At 37.8% G+C, this 21,125-nt stretch overlaps 1 protein-coding gene across 1 annotated transcript in view; it reads right to left on the bottom strand.

The window, feature by feature from the left end:
- The window catches only part of LOC131157945 (uncharacterized), a 145,254-nt gene that overhangs the window by 63,136 nt on the left and 60,993 nt on the right, over positions 1-21,125 (bottom strand). Inside the window, exons 6-7 of the mRNA XM_058112416.1 lie at positions 4,211-4,277; positions 4,035-4,106 (exon numbers count right to left, since the gene is read on the bottom strand). Coding sequence (XP_057968399.1) covers positions 4,035-4,106; positions 4,211-4,277 — 139 coding nt within the window. The remainder of the gene's footprint in view (positions 1-4,034; positions 4,107-4,210; positions 4,278-21,125) is intronic.

Below are 21,125 nucleotides of genomic sequence, written 5' to 3'. Positions count from 1 at the left end.
TATACCTTTAACTGTAGTTGTTGACCAATCAGCAAGGGTAAGTTGAGGTAGATTTTAGGATACTGAAGAGTAGAAGTTGGTAACACCTTTCACATGGTCAGTAGCAACAACATCAATAATCCAAGGACTAGTGGGAGAGATATCAAATGAAACAAACTGTAGGATTAACCTCCTGAGCAAAAGATGCAACGTGATGAGATGCTTGTTGGGATGTTTGATACTATAGGATCCTTGCGTCCTCTTCCTCCGAGATAGTTTTAATACTTTGTTCACTTGAACAAATGCCTGATGATGGAAACACACTTTGGGAATTTGAGAATGTCATCCCAACACACACAACCTCGATACAGCAGCAAACAAATGCTCTTGGAATTCCAAAAGTGGACTTCTCAACCAGCCAAAATAACCACAAGTGAACTTCTAGACAAACCAAACCATACACAAACGAGTCAATTGCTGATTCAACCACGAATGAGTCACCAACAACTGGACATAGCACTGCCATAACCCTATAGAATCAATGTATAAATGCTGCCACTGCTCCTGGAGACTTGGACACAGCCCCAAGAAACCAACACTAATAGTACCAAACAGCCTCTATACAGCAGAAAATTTGAATTACACAGTAAACAATATCCTCCTGGAATTCAAGGGCGCCATCCCAACACACAACGTTTGACAACCAGAGCAAACCACAAGCACACAATAATAAAGATAAAAACGAATCAAGAACACAACAATACCCTTGTTTCAGGCATCAACGAACTCTATAATGACCAACAGCTTCAGGCATTAGCATGCAATCATTCTTGGAAGTCGCACAAAAGAAACTAATAAAAAGGGGATACCTTTGGACGAAAAAGATGAAAAACAACTTGGTATTATGATGTGAGGAAGGATTCAAGACATTTTGGAGGAAATCGGAATAAAATGGCTGCTCAAATGTATCTCACACACCAGCACATGGGGTTGGCACTGCTGGTTTTCGAACGGCATGTGGCGGTGTGTGGCGGCTCCTCTGGCTGTGAAATTTCTAGGGCTGGCAGATCGGCAGGTTCTGTGGCTTGCAATGTGGTTAGTTTTGCAAAATATGAGGTCTTTCTTGAAGTATTTAAGAGTACAGCAGCATCCAGGATTTGTCCGGTGACTGCAGCTTTCTCTGTCAACTGCTGAACCTGCTCCTGGACTTTGGTGATGCTGATGACCCTTCTACAGCAGGAGGTTGCGTGGAATTATGATGTTTACAGTTTGATTTAGCGGCAGTCATGCAATTAGGGTTTAGGTTGGATCTTGCTCTGATACCATGTTGAATAATTGGGTAAAAAATGGAAGACCTAACCTCAAGATAGGTCTCTCCCTCTATTTATAATATATGTCAAGTACAATACCAATGACCATAATACCCTTACTAACTCACTTATTAACATAACTCTTTAACACATAATAATAATGCTAAATGACTAAATAAACATTAATAGAATCCTTATCTTTTTCACTTTAGTGATTGATAAGCATACTAGGAATATCAAAAACGAGATCTCTTGGAGTATGTTGTTTGCAAATGATATTGTGTTGATTGATGAAAGTAGGAGCGAAGTGGAATCTAAGTTACAAATTTGAAGAACAGCATTAGAGTCTAATGGTTTTAGGATAAGTAGTAATAATACAAAATATATGAAATGTAATTTTAGTAGTGTAAGTAGTAGTGGAAAGAAGATTAAACTTGATATCAAGAAATTAATAGCACTAATAAATTTCAATATCTTGGATCTATTATGCAAGCGGAAGGAGAAATTGAAGAATATGTAATACATGGATTTCTATATCTTGGAATTTTCTAGTTTAGAAGGAATTTCGGTGAGAGGGAAGCTCAGAACTTGGCCTCATGGGGGTGTTGGATTCCTTTATTCCCTTTTCTCATTCGATTGTAGAGTTTGGATTTTGGAAGGGGGGAAGTTTTCTTGCTTCTTAAAAAAATATATATTTATAAGCTGACTCATGAAGCTAATGGTTCCTTGTCTCATGATAGTCAATTATTTGGAAAGCAAAAATTCCATTAAAAAAAAATTCAAGCTTTTATTTGATATACCATTCTTGACTGCATAAATGATTAAATACTAATGATAAGCTCAAGCTCTAGGTTAGATGACATTTGAAAACTTCGTCCCCAAATGCATTTTTCATTGTTCCCAAAGTAATGGAACAAATGCTCACCTATTTTTCCATTGCCTTTTTCTTTGGGCATTTGTTTCTAGCCTTTTGATGTGTTTGGGATGTCGCAGACATGGGGATCTCAAAGCCTAAAAGGAGTTGCCCTTGCCCAAATCTAGCAAAAGAGTCAAGGAGTCATGCACGTGTGGTTGCAAGACAACACCAAGTCCAGCCCAGCCATACTCATCCTCATCTGAAGAAACACTGAAGTGTTTAATCCAATGGTCAAGTCTCACCGCACGAAGGCCCCTAAACCAACTAAGGTCATCATTGAGGAACCCAGTCTCGATCGATAAAAGGAATAAACTCTCATGCCACTAGGATTGAGGATAATTCTCATCCCCACCATACAATCGGGGTCTAGGATGACACTTCCCAACTATATAGTCAATGACCAAGAAGGGCGAAGAACCAAACCTCTAGGCTAAGAGTACCACACAATCTCATTCTCAAATGGATCGTCCATGGGGCTCCCAATCCCACACGAAAGCCCAAGACACCCCTTGAGGATGTCAAGAACCTGCCCCTAAGCTCCTAAAGGTGCACAATTAGTACCTAACAGAATATGAGGGGAGCTAGGCCGCTCACCTGGTGTTCCTCCAAAAGGAATGTCTCCGAAGTATTCCCGTTTATGTAGGAGTAACCACCAGGGATCTAATAATCATACATCTCAAATTCGAGAACACCACCATCAATACTATCCAGACCAACCACAACGTTATAGCGACATACCAAAACCATCCCCATGACAACCGCATAGTTGTACACAAATTAATCAACCTCCCCCCCAAGTCAGAATCATATACCAAAACCATGTCCCAAAACTCCAAGACCTTAACAGCTAGCATCTTTACAGTTTTCTGCTTTTGATTTGTTTCCAAGGGTTCGACATATTGATGTGTCAAAAAACTGGGGAGCCTTGTTGTTTTCTGCCCATGGTAACCAATGTACCTAGGTCTATTGCTTAGAAGACATCGCAAGTCATGTTATTTTTAGTTTGTTTTATTTTTTATTTCATATAAGGGAGATTTCTTGTCCTTTGATGTATTGTAACCTCCATTTATAATATAACTTCTTATCTATCTATCTATCTATCTATATATATATATATATGAAATTAATTAAAGGGCAAAAGAAACAAACCTCCTTTGAGGTTTAGCAAAAAGACACAACCTCCCATGGATTCAAGAATTCCAAAACCTCCATTGAAGTTTCAAAAATCCCACAAACCTCCACTAACGTTTGACAAAAAAGATGCAGACCTCCCCTTTTATTTGGCAAAAAGACATGCATGAGGGGGTATAACTGTATATTTGTCCCAAAAATCAAATGGCAGGGAAGGTCTCTAAAATTTACATGACCTCAGGGGAGATCCATGCCTTTTTGCCAAATTTTAAGGGGAGGTTTGTAGGATTTTTGAAACCTTAGGCAGGTTCCATCTTTACACCAAACCTTAGAAGTAAGTGTCTTTTGCCCAAAAAAATGCACACCCTTTATTGCCAAAAAAAAAAGTTGTTGACCAACAATGTATAAAAGCTTAAGCTGTTTGATTGTGGACCAACAATGTATATCAAGCCTTAGTAAAATCTTATAAACAATTGCACTTGGAAGGCTACATAAATAAGGAATACCGCTCACTATTGGAAAGACATACAATAAACAAGGGCAAAAATATTTGAATCTAGGATCTCCTACAACCATAATTCCACACACCATGCTAAATCCCAACTTCACCCCTTAAAGGCTGTGCTGTTTGTGGCTGAAAATGTATATCGAACCTTAAAAAAAGTTGTCAGTGAAATGACAATTACAAACTACCATACCAGCGATGAACATCGAGCTGCTAAATTTCTGAGGTGTGTAGATTCATTGTTGTTAGCCGGAAAGATGATTTCCTGCATAACATTTGCACATACAATCTTAATCATGATCCCACTATATTTGTTCACTGTAACATATAACAAACTCATAAGTTAACCAATAGTTGGCAACAACCTACCATGCCTTCTGGAAAGCCAGCTAAACTCTTAATTGCATCCATTGAAGCAGCAGCAACTTGTTCATTGCTAGAGATTACAAAGAAATGTACATCAATCAAATACACCATTAGTTGCATTCTGACCATTTCTTATTCAAAAGCACCAACAAGGAGAAAATTACATATAAATGCAACAGAAGTGTTGGAAGGCAGACCTTGCTCCTAAAAAACAAGATGTGATGACAGACTATCATATAACCCTTCTACATATCATGTACAAAAATGATAATCAAAGCCTCCAAACGAGCTAGATTGTTTTTTCTTTTTGGATAAACACTTAGAAGCACACAACCCTGATTATTGTTCAACCACAGTTAAAGAACATCAAGAAATATGGATCACATAATTGGGTTTTGTCAGAGACCACAATCGCAAAATCATTTTTATATTTCCTGAAACTTTCAGGTTGCTAATAAGTAATAACTTGCTGAAATTCTTGTGGGATAATGGAATTAAGGTAAAAAACTGGAATGTGCGTAACATTTTACTGATCAGGAAATTAGGAATATTCAAACTTGAAAAAGAATGGACTAATCCCCTTTAAGATTTTAATATGGTCATTCATCTTTATACCTAAGCAGGCCAATTTGAAGGCAGATTTTCAACCAAAGAGGCTGCTATTATATTGGAATGTATGTTAACCATATAAGAGCCTCTTTAGAAATTTTTTGTTTATGAATTTTGTATATTTTTTCATTACAGATATTTTTTTTCTCTTTCCTTCTATTTTCTGAAGAATCCTCTTTCCTTTTACATTCTTAGGAGCTGAAATATAAGTAGTTTGGATTGACAAACATTTCATGACACCCAGTATCAGGGCTGTTCAAAACTATTTGAAAGCCAAACCAAGCTGAACCGAACTGAGAATTCAGCCAAGCAATTTCTTCGGTCCAGTTTTGGTTCAGAATTTTTACAGTTTTCGGTTCTTGGTTCAGTTTGGAGATAATTTTAGGCTTAGAGATAATAAATGTAACTAGTGCATATGCTCCTCAAATTGGATTAGTAGAAAACCTCAAAAAAAAAAAAAAAAAAATTGAGAGGATATGAATAGCGTTATACAGGGGATATCAAGGTCTAAAAAATCTTTCATAGGCGCTGATTTGAATAGACACATTGGAAAGATAAATAATGGATATGAGTGGATACAAGGAGGACATGGATATGGAGATAAAAATAAGCCTAGTGATTAGATTTTAGAGTTTGCCTTGTCCTATGATTTGGTTATATTGAATCATGTTTTAATAAAAGAGACGAACACTTATTACCTTCGAGAGTGAACAATAAAAGTCAAATAGATTTTCTCAACTAGGAGGGGGGATCGTGTATCTTTGAAGGACTGTAAAGTTAATCCAAGTGAAAGCATGTCTACACAACATAGAGTCCTAGTATTAGATGTATACTATGAAGTGGAAGAGAGAGAACAAAATAAATCAGGGCAAGAGGACTAGGTGGTGGAGCCTGAATGGAGAAAAAATAGTAAAATTTAAAGATAAAATTATTAAATAGAGGGATTAATTAATAAGGGATAAGGGAGATGCGAATAAATATGTGGAATAGGATGGCTGACTCTATTAAAAGGACAGCAAAAGAAATTTTAGGCAAATCTAGAGGAAGATTTTCAGGCAGTGGAGAAAGTTCGTGGAGGGATCAAAATATCCAAAAAGCTGTAAAGACAAAAAGAATTTGGTATAAAACATAGCAAAATTGTAGAAACACATAAAACTTTGAAAAGTATATAGAGGAAAGAAAAGATGCAAAGGAGACCACTAGTGAATCTAAACATAGAGCTCATCATTTATATAAGAGGCTAGGTACACAAGAAGGAGAAAGGAACATTTATAAACTTGCCAAAGGTAGAGAAAGAAAGTGCAAAGCCTTAGGTAAAGTAAAATGTATAAAGGATGAGAATGAATGTCCTCGTTAAAGAAGAACGCATAAAAGACAGGTGGTGAAGATACTATGATCAGTTGTTTAATGAAAACCAAATTGAAAGCTTGAACTTACAATTGACAAATGAGAAAAAGATTAAAAATATTAGATTTATCGGTAAAATTCTAGTTAGTGAAGTAAAGAAGGCATTAAAAAAGATGAAAATTGGGAAATCTAGAGGACCAGATAACATCCCAATTGAAGTTCAAAAGTGTCTAGGGAGATATGGAAGTGTATGGGTCCAAATCTTTTCAACACTATATTAAAAACCAATAGTATGCCAGATGAGTTGAAGAAAAGCACAACAATATCTTCATACAAAAACAAAGGTGATATTCAAAACTGTAATAACTATGAGGAATCAAACTTATGAATCATACATGTGTAGTAACCCGAACAAAATATATATATATATATATAAAATAAAATAAAATAAAATCATAAATAAATATAATAATAAATATCTTGGAGGAGATATTTTTAGATATTTTTTAGATATTTATATATAAATATCTTGCAAGAGATATTTTAATTATTTAAGAGCTAAGTTATATATTTTTTTATATAACTCTCTCTCTCTCTAGAACCCACGCCCACTCTCTCTCTCTCACTTCGATCTTTCACCCATCGTTGCTCGTTTCAACGATCGGAAGTTACCAAGAGGATCGAGGAGTGAATATCTACAAGTCTAGAGGAGTGGATTCTCGAACTCGAGAAAAAGCAAGGGTTCGGTTTTCGAGCGTCTCGGGTAGTTTTTCAAGAAATAGGTAAGGGGATCTAGTTAAGTCAGCTTTTTAATGATTTTGAACCGTACAAAATGTTTATGGAGTAAGTGTATTTATGTTTTTAGTTGAGGTTTCAAAAACCGACCGTTCAAAAGGTCATTTTTCAAACCTAGGATATATGGTATCCTACTTTAAGTACAAATGAACGGTGGGAAAGCCGGTTTATATTTTTAAACCATAAATACTATGTTTTCATGGTTGCCAACGGGTTATGTTTAAAGTACAGGAGATTGTGTGGCAGGTGAATAGTATGTATGTATTATGTTATAACCGAAATGATGAATGTTTGTAAAATACTGAACTGTTTGCGAAATATACTAGAACTGCTTGTGAAAATACAGGATGATGTTTACGGCCGTGAGGGCCGCGTATATGTTTAACGGCTGTGAGCCGGGTATGATATGACGGTCGATGGCCAGAAGTTAGATGTCAGGTTTTAAATGAAATGATTATGAAATATGACTTTATTACTTAAATTACACGATATGCTTTAGGAACCCTGATGGACCGTTATGTCAGGAGCATGGTACCGTTGCTAGGATTTATATATGTGACCATGTGCGTCACACTGTACTGCGAGAGTGGTGTGGTGGTCTATGCCGATTAGTCTCGGAAGAGGGTGTACCATACCTAGAAGGCCAGACTTTTAGGACATGGGAGGGCAATCGGGGCACGCAAGTACGTTGCAGATGCCTGCGTAGTTAGAGTTATGACGCAAATGAATGTTGACTTTGTCTGGGTTGATCACCCTAGGCTTACTCCAGCCATCGGACAGCACAACCCTGACCACGGGAGTTTATACATGGTGTTAGTCCCAGGAGGTGTCTTTTATGCATATCTGTACATTTATGTAAATGATGATGTTATGAAATGAATGAAGTGTTTATATTAGGAAAACGAAACGAGTATTTCCAACTGTGTATGTATGTATGATGTTAAGACAGCTATTTTCGGTTATATGAAGAATGAAAGTTTTCTGTAAACACTAAAAGCATGCTGCCCACACACTGATATTAACTTGATCACCCTTACTGAGAAGTGTCTCACCCCAATATACAAAGCATCTTTTCAGGAAACTACAGGTATCGAGCTTAGCAGGATCAGGGCATGAAAGTTAGATTAGTTCCATTTTGAGAGTGTCTGTAAGAACTCTGGCATATGTAAGTTATGTTGTCAGGCTCAGGGCTTGTATTATGGTCATATGGACAGAACTAGTTGACCAGTTTTGGTCGGATTGTAATATGGATGCATGGAAACCTTTATGTATGAACGAACTTAGAACTCTGGTAATGCGTGTATGGAGAATGTTTCATTACTTCCGCTGCATTATTGTTAAATGATTATGGTATCAGGTACGCATACGTCACTTTAGTAGCACCCCAGACCCACATGTCCAGTCGGGGCGTTACAGGTGGTATTAGAGCCTAGGTTTGCTAGGTTCTATAGACTTTGTCAATGATAATTACCAGAGTATAGGTTGAGATAAGTTCAGGATAAGAATAAGTAAGTTAGGTCGGGATTTAGTCTAGGAGTTTTGGGACGATGATCTTTCGACAGTCTTTTTTGCTTTTCCTGGAATGACGATTTCAGGAAAACCATGGTAAATCCATTGATGGTTTTGGTTCTAGATTGAAGGACTAGGACCCGAAAATTTAGCTTGGGAAAGATAGGATGGAAAAGTATGTATGTAGTGTCAGTGTTATGATTAAGGACCCGTACCTTGGCAGTTCTGTAGTTGAAATGCATAAATGATTTCCTTTAACTGCAAACTCAAATGTTATGTTATTTAGTCATTCCATATTTGCATTGACCAGGATAAATATGGAATTTCTAAGTCGGTTTCTATCCTATCTTCAAAATGAATCCTAGGGGAAAGGAAGTTATGACAGGAGGGGACAATCATGTAGATACCTCCAGCGATGATGATGTTGAGGCCTTGGCTGTGCTGCGTAGTAAAGCACGGCAGGCTAGGAAAGAATCTCGGAGGGATTCTCGAGAAAGGAGTCAACCAGCGGCTGATAAAGGCTGCAAGTTCCAACAGTTTTCTCGGATAATCCGCCGGCATTCTCGGGAGGACCAAACTCGATTGCGGCTGAAGACTAGATTCAGGAGATGGAGGAACTGTTAGATGTGCCGGAATGCACAGAGGAGCATAAGGTCCGATTTGCTGGCTTCAAACTGTTGGGAGAGGCAAAGAGGTGGTGGAGATCGGCTAGGCTAATGGAGGAGCAGCGTTCAGGGTATGTATCTGTTACCTGAAGCTGTTTAGGGAGATCTTCTTCAACAGATATTTCCCTATTGCCACTCGGGAGATAAAGGTAGAGGAGTTCTTACGCCTAAACTAGGGATCCATGACCGTTCAGTAGTATGCGGCCCGATTTGTGGATCTATCCCGATTTGCTCCACATATGGTCCCGGGTGAGCCGAAGAAGGCTCGGATATTTGAGAGAGGGCTGAAACAAGCGATACGTAAGCAGGTGGCAGCATTATTGGTCCAGAGCTTTACTAAGCTAGTGGACAGGGCTATGGCAGTAGAGGCCAATATTCAGGAAGGGGTGAGAGAGGCGAACCAGAAGAAGAGAACCTTATCTCATGGGTCTCAGTTTAGCTCCAGTCAGAGTACATGGAAGCGGCCCAACAATTTTACGAGTCAGCAGTAGGAGTTAGGATCTCGAGCCTCTCAGGGGAGCTCGCCGAGTGCCACTTGTCCCAGATGCCATAAGAATCATTTGGGCGAGTGCAGGACTGGAACAAATATCTGCTACCAGTGTGGAGTAGCAGGACATCAGGTGCGGGACTGTCGTGCGACGCTAAAGTACCCACCTCAGTTACAACAGTATAGGAGAGGGAACCAGGCACCTCGAGGGGGTCACCAGGGGAATACAGCCCAAGCATGGGTGTATTCTATAACACCGGGTGACGCCGAGCACGCAAGAGATGTTGTTGCAGGTATTATTTATGTGTTTTCCCATAAAGCTGTTATGCTTGTTGATTCAGGTGCAACCCACTCATTTGTATTTAGGAGGTTTGTTAAAGTATGTGAAATAGAGACTCAACCGTTAGAAGTTAAGTGTGGCGACACCGACAGGGTCGGTTATTGTATGCAGTAAAGTGGTTAGGGACTATCCAGTGAAGATTCAGGAGAGAAAGCTTTCTGCTAGTCTAATCGTATTCGATATGCATGGATTTGACGTTATTTTAGGAATGGATTGGCTAGCATCCAACTACGCAAGCATGACTGTTACAGGAATGAGGTAGTACTCAAACCTCCAAGGGAGCAGGAGTTTAGATTTTCGGGTCGTGTGTGCGCTCTGCACCATAGATCCTTTCGGCGATTCAGGCAAGGAGATTTCTCTAGGACGGTTGCTAGGGGTACCTTGCATATGTGAAAGAAGCACCAAAGGAAGGACAAAAATTGGAGGATATCCCAGTGATAAGGGAGTTCTCGGATGTGTTTCCGAAGGACTTACAGGGATTACCTCTTGATCGTGAAGTAGAGTTCGCCATTGAGTTGACTCTAAGGACGGCATCAATTTCCAAGGCTCCGTACCGAATGGCTCCGACTGAACTGAAAGAGCTAAAGGAGCAACTACAGGAAGTTTTGGATAATGGTTCTATCACACCGAGCGTATCACCCTGGGGAGCGCCAGTATTGTTCGTGAAGAAGAAAGATAGGTCGATGAGGATATGCATCGACTACATGGAGATTAACAAGGTAACCGTAAAGAATAGATACCCATTACCACGTATTGACGACCTATTTGACCAACTAAAGGGTACTCAGGTTTTCTCTAAGATCGATCTGCGATTCGGGTTTCATTGGTTCAAAGTGAAGTCAAAGGACGTGTCGAAGACAGCCTTTCGAACCCAGTATGGCCATTATGAATTTTTGGTTATGCCGTTTGGTTTGACGACCTGCAGCATTCATGGACCTGATGAATAGGGTGTTCCACACATACTTAGACCAGTTCGTGGTGGTGTTCCTTAATGACATCCTGATTTATTCGAGGAGTTCTGCAGAGCATGAGACTCATTTGAGGCTAGAACTTCAAGTACTCAAAGAGAAGAGGTTATTTGCTAAATTCAAGAAATGCAAATTCTAACTAGAACAGGTTGCATTTCTAGGACATGTGGTGTCCCAGGAAGGAATATCAGTAGACCCGAGCAAAGTAGAGGCAATAGTAAACTGGGCGAAACCGAAAAACATACATGAGATTAAAAGTTTCTTGGGTCTGGCAAGGTACTCTCGCCGATTTATCGAGGGTTTTTTCTAGGATGTCGGGTCTTTTGACACAGCTTACGAAAAAGAACAGCAGGTTTGATTGGACTAATGAGTGTGAGCAAAGTTTTCAGGAGTTGAAGCAACGTCTAGTCACAGCCCCAATGTTGACCATTCCATCAGGGGATGGTGATTACGTGATTTATAGTGACGCATCCCAGAAAGGGCTCGAGTGTGTTTTGATGCAACAGGGTAAAGTTATCACTTATGTTTCTCGCCAACTCAAGGAGTACGAGAAGAACTACCCTACGCATGACTTAGAGTTAGCAACTGTGATTTTTGCATTAAAAATCTGGTGGTACTACCTATACAGTGAAAGGTGCAAGATTTTTACGGATCATAAGTCTCAAATACTTTTTCTCCCATAAGGAATTGAATATGAGGCAACGCAGATGGCTTGAGTTGATTAAAGACTATGACTACACCAATAGTTACCACCTAGGAAAAGTTAATGTGGTAGCTGATGCATTGAGTCGGAAGTCAGTGAGTATGTCGATTTCAGCAATTGTGGTACAGAATCAGATCATGATGGATCTGGAGAGGCTGGGAGTGGAGTTGGTGGACAAGGATCCACGGGCGTTCATTGCCAGTTTAATTATTTAACCAACTTTGTAGGAGAGAATCAAAGTTGCTTAGAAGGATGACGCAGAACTAGTAGAGGTTATGGAAGGGGTTCAGGATGGTTTAAAGTCGAATTTCAATATCTCAGATGATGGGGTATTAAGATTCCACACCAGGATTTGCGTACCGAATGACGCCGAGATTAAGAGGGTCATTCTAGATGAGGCACATCGTTCGCTCTACACAGTACTTTCTGGTGGTCTAACATGAAAAGAGAGATTGCGCATTTCGTAGAGAAGTGCTTGACATGTCAGTAGATTAAAGCAGAACACCAGAGGCCAGCGGGATCGTTGCAACCACTCCTTATTCTTAAATGGAGGTGGAAGCACATCTCCATGGATTTTGTCATGGGGTTGCCATCAGCGCTCCACGGACAAAATGCGATTTGGGTTGTGGTTGACAGATTGACAAAGACAGCCCATTTTGTCACAGTGAAAGTCAGTTATTCCATGAATAGGCTGGCAGAGCTATATGTACAAGAGATTGTACGACTCCACGACATCCCGGTTTCTGTCGTTTCAAATCGAGACCCACAATTTACCACTCATTTCTGAAAGAGTTTGCAGGATGCTTTAGGATCGCAACTCACATTCAATACTGCATTCCACCCACAAACGGATGGTTAGTCAGAGAGGACTATCCAGATATTAGAAGATATGTTATGGGCGTGCGTACGGGATTTCGGTAGCAGTTGGATTAGATATCTTCCATTAGTTGAGTTTGCCTACAACAACAGTTATCAGGTCAGTATAGAAATGGCACCATATGACGCTTTGTATGGTCGCCGGTGTCGGTCTCCGTTATACTGGGATGAGGTGGGCGAGCGGCAGATTTTGGAACTGAAACTGATTCAGCAGACTTCTGCAAAGGTCGAGCTTATCAAGAAGATAATCAGAGCAGCTCAGAATCAGCAGAAGAGCTACGTAGATACATGCCGACGGGAGCTAGAGTTCGAGGTAGGTGATGCTATATTCTTGAGAATTACTCCGATGAAACGAGTGAAGAGGTTTGGTAGGAAGGGCAAGCTAAGCACTAGGTACGTCATTTCATTCGAGATTCTGGAAAGAGTCGGTTCGGTGGCATACAGGATAGCATTACCTTCCGCATTGTCTAGGATTCCCAACGTGTTCCACGTGTCCATACTTGGGAGGTATATACCAGATCCTTCACATGTGATCAATTACGAGTCGTTGGAACTCGAAGACACGTTAGTATGTGAGGAGATACCAATTCAGATCCTAGATCATAGAGAGCAGGAGTTACGTACGAAAAATATTCCTCTAGTAAAAGTATTGTGGCGTCATCACGTAGTAGAGGAAGCCTCATGGGAGTAAGAGTCAGAGATATGTCAGAAGTATCCTCATCTTTTTAGAGACGCTCAGAGCTAGTCAGATAAGTAAAGCAATAGGTAAGTGGTTTTATGTATGAATGTTTTGTTCATGTTTAGAGTATATATGGTCTCTGGGAGAGTTTTGTATGAATATTATAATCTCCTAAGACATGGTATGTAACCACGGTATTCCTCTACCATAAGTGAAGGTAGGTAATAAACTTGGGACGGGGCTACTATGTGGATGGCCACCGGCTCTTACTAAAGTCGGCCCAGCAGATCAATAGTAATCTAATGGATATAATGGGAGTCGGTCAGCAAATTTTGAGGACGAAATGGGAGAAAGTAGTAACCCGAACAATATATATATATATATATATATATAAAATAAAATAAAATAATAAATAAATAAATATAATAATAAATATCTTGGAGGAGATATTTTAGTTACTTAAGAGATAAGTTATGTATTTTTTTTATATAACTCTCTCTCTCTCTCTCTAGAACCCATGCCCACTCTCTCTCTCTCACTTCGATCTTTCGCCGATCGTTGCTCGTTTCAACGATCGGAAGTTACCACGAGGATCAGGGAGTGAATATCTACGAGTCTAGAGGAGCGGATTCTCGAACTTGAGAAAAAGCTAGGGTTCGGTTTTCGAGCGTCTCAGGTTGTTTTTCAAGAAATAGGTAAGGGAATTTAGTTAAGTCAGCTTTTTAATGATTTTGAACCGTACGAAATGTTTATGGAGTAGGTGTATTTATATTTTCAGTTGAGGTTTCAAAAACCGACCGTTCAAAAGGTCATTTTTCAAACCTAGGATATATGGTATCCTACTTTAAGTACAAATAAACGGTGGGAAGGCCTATTTTATGTTTTTAAACCATAAATACTATGTTTCCATGGTTGCCTACGGGTTATGTTTAAAGTACAGGAGATTGTGTGGCAGGTGAATAGTATGTATGTATTATGTTATAACTGAAATGATGAATGTTTGTGAAATACTGAACTGTCTGTGAAATATACTGAAACTGCTTACGAAAATATAGGATGATGTTTACGGCTGTGAGGGCCAGGTATATGTTTAACGGCTGTGAGCCAAGTATGATATGACGGTCAAGGGTCGGAAGTTACATGTTAGGTTTTATATGAAATGATTATGAAATATGGTTTTATTACTTAAATTACACGATATGCTTTAGGAACCCTGATGCACCATTATGTCAAGAGCACGATACCGTTACTAGGATTTATATATGTGACCATGTGCGCCACACTGTACTGCAAGAGTGGTGTGGTAGTCTATGCCGATTAGCCTCGATAGAGGGTGTACCATACCTGGAAGGCCAGACTTTCAGTACACAGTAGGGCAATCGAGGCATGCAAGTACGTTGTAGATGCCTGCGTAGTCGGAGTTATGACGCAGATGAATGTTGACTTTGTCTAGGTTGATCACCCCAGGCTTAGTCCAGCCTTCGGTCAGCACAACCCTGACCATGGGGGTTTATAGATGGCGTTAGTCCCAAGAAGTGTCTTTTATGCATATCTGTACATTTATGTAAATGATGATGTTATGAAATGAAGAAGTGTTTATGTCAGGAAAACAAAAAGAGTATTTCCAAATGTATATGTATGATGTTAAGACAGCTATTTTCGGATTATGAGGAATGAATGTTTTCTGTAAGCACTAAAAGCATGCTACCCACACACTGATATTAACTTGATCACCCTTACTAAGAAGTGTCTTACCCCAATACACAAATCATCTTTTCAGGAAACTACAGGTATCGTGCTTAGCAGGATCAGGGGGTGAAAGTTAGATTAGTTCCTTTTTTAGAGTGTCTGTAAGAACTCTGCCGTATGTAAGTTATGTTGTCAGACTCGTAGCTTGTATTATGGTCGTATGGACCGAACTAGTTGTCTAGTTTTGGTCGGATTGTTATATGGATGCATGGAAACCTTTATGAATGAACAAACTTAGAACTCTAATAATGTATGTATGGAAAATGTTTCATTACTTCTGCAGCATTATTGTTAAATGATTATGGTATCAGGTACACAAACATCACTTTAGTTGCACCCCGAGCCCACGTTTCGAGTTGGGGCATTACAACATGAAACTATGGGAAATCGAAATTGAACGAAGAACAAGGTTAGAAACCAGAGTCACACACAATCAATTTGGTTTTATGCCTAAGAAGTCAAAAATGAAGCTATCCATCTTCTAAGAAGGTTGATAGAAAGTTTAGGTAAAAGTAGAGAGATTTACATACGGTTTTTATAGCCCTAGAGAAAGCATACGAAAGAGTGCCTAGGGAAGTCCTTTGGTGGGTTTGGAAAAGAAGGGAGTATTCAATAAAAATATTGATGTCATCAAGGATATGTATAATAAGGTAATGACCAATGTTAGGATTGAAGGAAAAGATCCATAGAATTTCAAACCACAATAAGGGTACATCAGAGTTTCTACTTTGAATCCACATCTTTTTCTTTACTAATTGAAGAACTCACTAGGAATATCCAAAATGAGATCCCTTGGTATATGTTGTTTGCATATTGTTTTAATTGATGAAAGTGGAAATGGAGTAGAATATAAGTTAGAACTACGAAGAAAATTTTTTTAGAGTCTAGATGTTTTAGAATAAGTAGAAATAAGACAGAATATATGAAATGTAACTTTAACCAAGTAAGTGGGAATATTGGAGATAAGATAAAAGCTGATAATCAAGAAATCAATAGCTCCAATAGATTTCAATACCTTGGATCTATCATGCAAGCGGAGGATGAGATGAAAGAGGATGTAATATATAGAATTAAAGCACATTGGCTAAAATGGAGTAGTGCTTCAAGTGCGCTAATGTGCTATGTGATCATAGAATACCCTTAAAATTAAAGGGTAAGTTTCATGGGACAACCATAAGACCAACCATGCTATATGAATCAGAATATTGGGCTACTAAGAAACAACATATCCAAAAAGTAAAAGTTGTAGAAATGCAAATGCCAAGGTGGATGAGTGGTGTAACTTTAAAAGATAAATTATGGAACGAACATACTTGCAATAAGGTAAGCATGGATCTAAAAGAAGATAAGATAAGAGAATGGCGACTTAGCATAGGCCAAGTAGTGCTCCAATGAGGAGAAATGAGTTACTTATTATTAGTGGTTGTACAAGGAATAGGGATAGACCAAAAATAACCTAGAATGTGGTAGTGAGAAAGGATCAGGATCTTATAGCCCTTGAATTGACGTAGAAAAGTGCTCTTGATCGGGTGAATTGGCAGAAAAGGATTCATATAACCAATCCCACCTAGTGGGATGTAAGGCTTGTTTTTGTTGTTGTTCATTCTTGGTTTGATTTTTTTTTTTCTTGATCCTAAACCGACGGCTATCCAACCCAAACCGATATATATTCATTTATAATAATATATATAATGTCTTAAGATTAAAAATTAAGACACAAGGTTAGTATTGTTGAATAATAATTTTTTTTCTTCGACTTTATCTCTAGTTGTACACTCTTTTATCTAAAATATCAATGTTTATAATTTTTTCACGTGCAATATAGTCACATTCGGATTGGATTAGATATCCGAACAGAACTGTTAATTAACCACACTATTGATTAACCAAAGTATTCAATTCATTTTTGGTTCAAAAAATCTTTGAACGAAGGGGGATTGGTTCATCTTGGCAAACACAGGTTCGATTCAGATACCCAAACTATGAACAGCCCTACCCAATATGGTACATATAAATTTTGTTCCCAGACCTAGCTCAAAACCACATCAAACAGAACAAATGAGAAATCAGGGCACAAAAAGGCCCATCGAAATAGTAAAATTTAAATATTTATTTATGTTTGAAAAGCGGGAGCAAAAGGTAACATTTCCCAAGCATTAGGAAGGAAAGAATGATAAATATAAGACATAAACTGGAAATAAGTGATATTAATTCCTACTTTAATATCCAACCCATTTAGTCGGGTTGGGGAGGTACTTCTGGTGCTTGCATATCCTCTCTTTTTTTTATTGTCTACTCTTCATGAAACCCCTATTTATGCTTTCCTTCTTTGGCAAGAGGATGGGCATTCCTTGGACTTTCATTTTTGTAATGAATCATAATGAGAGAGACTAACGAGTTAGCCTTATTGATGTGTTCAATTCTTTTGGGGAATATTCTTGCGAGTCTTTCTTTTTTCTTCTCGTTCGATTCATGATCCTAGTGCTTTTGCCCTTTATTCTTTGATTTGGAAAGCTAAGGTACCTTTAGAAAATAAAGGCTTTTTTACTTGGATTGATATTCTTGAGAAAACCAATACCAATGACTTGCTTTTGAACGGAAGATAAGGCCCCGTTGATGCCTCACACTTGTGTCATTTGCTTTAGGAGTGAGGTCACTGATTTACATGTGTTTTTACATTGTTCCTCTGCTTGGGCTTTTTGAGATCAGTTGTTTGGTCTTCTTGTCTGCCCCTCCACTTTGACAGCTTTTTTGTAATGTTTAGCAGCTTTTGTTAAGGGAAGAAGAGAAAATCTTTGTCAGGGTGCACTATTACGGTGATCATTCGGTGTGTTTGGTTGGAGAAGAATGCGCCAATTTTTAAGGGTGTGGCTACTTCTATTAACTTTCTTTGCGGTAGAGTGGTGTTTCTTGTGTAACTGTGGAATTTGGAAAATGACTTCTTTTGACACATTCCTCCAGAAGACTTAAAGTAGGATTGGTTGGCTTTGCTTCATGGAGTTGTCTTGTAATTGTTTTCTTTTTCTTTTTTTTTTTTTTGGTAATTTATGATATCTTGTTCTCTTTGTTTTTATTTTCCTCTTTTGTGGAACTCTCTCTTGTTTTTTAATACAATTATTTCTTTATCAAGGAAAAAATGTAACATTGTCTAGACTATAAACTCCATGCGAACCCAACTTTCTCCTTATAAACCAAAAATCTTGTTCTGTATTTTCCAAGCAAAACCACAAGTCAAAAACAAGTGAGAAGCTGTTTTTGAACTGCTAAAGCATATAAAACACAAACCTAGGGAAAGTGGCTTCAAAGGTCTCCTATTCTACAACACATTATTGGTATTAAGCCTCTTAAGCACAACCAACCAAATAAGCACGGTTGACATTTATAAACATGTCCTAACCCACTTAGGCACGTCGAATGCAATTCGACTATCCAAGGCACGTAAGGCTCAGTGGTAAGACCACTTGACCAACTGTTGGAGAATTGGACTTACTCCCGTGAGAGAGATGATTTCCGTTCAAGTGGGAACAGTTGGAACTCACAAGTGAGGGGGAGATTGTTGAGAATTCCACTTGTGAGCAAGGTCTTAAATTTCGATTTTGACTCAAATTTCGAAGCTCCAAAAGTACGGAAATTTCAAAAGAAATTTCGATTTCGATTTCGATTTGAAAAAATAACGGAAATTAGTAATAAAGCATGGAATTCTTTGTGAAACTTTAGAAATGGTTAACAAACATAATAATATAAGTTTTAGGACTAATATATTACAAATTAAATACATCTATGTTTTGTAGGAGGTGGAAAACTTGTAAAATAGTATGTGTATCAAACAAATTTGTAAGATGTACATTCAACATATTCAATTAATACAAATAAAATTCATAAATCGTTTAAATATTATTTAGTATACAAATAATGATAGTTTAGACATGAATGGTTAAATAAAATGTTACTATAAGTTTGTTTTTTCATATAATTTCAAAAGCACTTGTAATAATCTTTTGTTTCGATAAAATGAATAAAATAAATTAAGATAGAAATTTCACTTCACTTCTAAATTTCTCATTTGAATTTTGATGAAATTTCATCATATAGTTAAAATTTCGACAAGTTTCGCTAAAATTTCAAGATTTCGATAAATTTCGAATGATTCGCTGAGATTTCAAAGGAAATTATGCAAGACGGAAATCGACTGCCATTTCGATTTCGAAGGTGATGGAAATCGGAAATTTCGATGGAAATTTTGACAATTTCATGGAAATTTAAGACTATGCTTGTGAGTTTGTCCCACATTGGAAATATAGAGTGGAATATGGATGCTTATATACATGGTTTGGGCCCAAGACCCAATAAGCTTAAAGTGCATAATGTCTACCAATTTCACCATGTCCCCCTTTTGCTTGTTAATGAACGAACAAGCCCCAAGTGGTGAAGAACCGAGATTGATAGAAAGGAAAGGATATGGGCTTTTGTGAGTAGAAAACAGAAAGAGATATATGGATATATTCATTTCATGTAAAAAAAAGTGGATCCCTTATTCCACTCAATTTTCGCAATGAGGGACAAACTCACAAGTGGAATTCTCAACAATCTCCCCCTCACTTGTGAGTTCCAACTGCTCCCTTTTGAACAGATATCGTCTCCCTCATGGGAGCAAGCTCAATTCTCCAATAGTTGCTCAAATGGGTCTTACCACCAGGCCTTACATACCTTGGATTGCAATCCACGTGCTTCGAAACCAATCCTACCTCCCACGTCTTGACCCTATTCGGATCCATCTTCCAGGCCTAGATGATTCTTATTGGCTTCGGTCACACACTTATTCTTCTAACTATTAGCACATTTGGAGAATTAGCTTCATTGTATATTTTCTTATTCCCTTGTATAATATTATCCACATCTTCTGAAAATTTGTTTTTAAGGTTTTTTGCAAAGCCTATTTAAGAAGCATAAGCAATAATGAAATTGATTATATTTTTTCCCAAGACCACCTTGATTCTATGATCCTATTTCCTCCTCTTTTAACATTTATAACACCATCTTTTAGGTCTTCGTATACAATGATTCTTAACTTCGTCCAATATTATGAAGCATCATTATAAACAAAGATTTGTATTAAAAAAGGGAAAAGTAAAACATAGACAAGAAAATAAAAATTTTATAAATTAAACGAGGGAAAAGATATGCACTAGAAACAAAAGGAAAACAACAAAAGAGAAAGGAAAATAATTATAGGGTAACTATGATGAAGCAAAGCAATCCAATCCCACTATAAGCCTTCTAGAGAAGCATGCCTAAACAAACCATTCTCCAAACACCAAAGTGATGCAAGAAACACCACTCGGCAGCAAAGCAAATCACAGGAAGTAGCAACATCCACGAAAATTCAAGCATTTTTCTTGTCAATGCTATGAAGACTTAAGCTGAAAACATACTGCTCAAGTACAAGTACAAGAAAGCTTGGAAGCACTAGCACCGAATCACAACACAGACGCAATGAGTTACCAATGAGGCTATACTTCAATTTTGGGAAAAAAGAAAAGAAAAGAAAAAGGAGAATACAACATAGCAATGATAAACTAACATAATTAAAATAAAAAATACATATATTTAGCCATGTTTTTCCCTTCAAGATGACAAATTTGAGGTATTAATTTAAAATGAAATATAGCCATCTTTCATGCACAATCATTAATGGCACATTTTACAAACTATATATATATATATATATATATATATAATTATAAAAGAAGATTTCATTTATAGAATAAGAATACATCTAGGTAAACAAGCCATCACCTTAACAAAGTCTGTAAAATCCAGAGAAAAAAAAAACACGAAGGAACAATATCAAAAAACTCACCCTCTTAAAATTCCCTCGCCCCACACACCAAAGAGAAGTGAAATCAAATAATGTATCTTTTTTCCAAACCAGCACATTTCACTTCATCCATGTTAAAGCTTGATATACATTCTTGGCCCCAAGGTCTTAAATTTCAATTTCGACAAAAATTTCGATTTCGATTTGAATAATGGAAATCAGTAGTAAAGCATGGAATTCTATTATGAAACTTTAGAAATGGTTAATTGACGTAATAATATAAGTTTTCAGGACTAATATATTATAAGTTAAATACACCTATGTTGTGCATGAGATAGAAAAATTGTAATATAATTTGTGTATCAAACATACT

Source organism: Malania oleifera, chromosome 1 (assembly GCF_029873635.1).
Source record: "Malania oleifera isolate guangnan ecotype guangnan chromosome 1, ASM2987363v1, whole genome shotgun sequence".
Classification (NCBI taxonomy): domain Eukaryota; kingdom Viridiplantae; phylum Streptophyta; class Magnoliopsida; order Santalales; family Ximeniaceae; genus Malania; species Malania oleifera.
The sequence above is the reverse complement of the archived record's forward strand: the minus strand, read 5'-3'. Positions and strand labels throughout refer to the sequence as shown.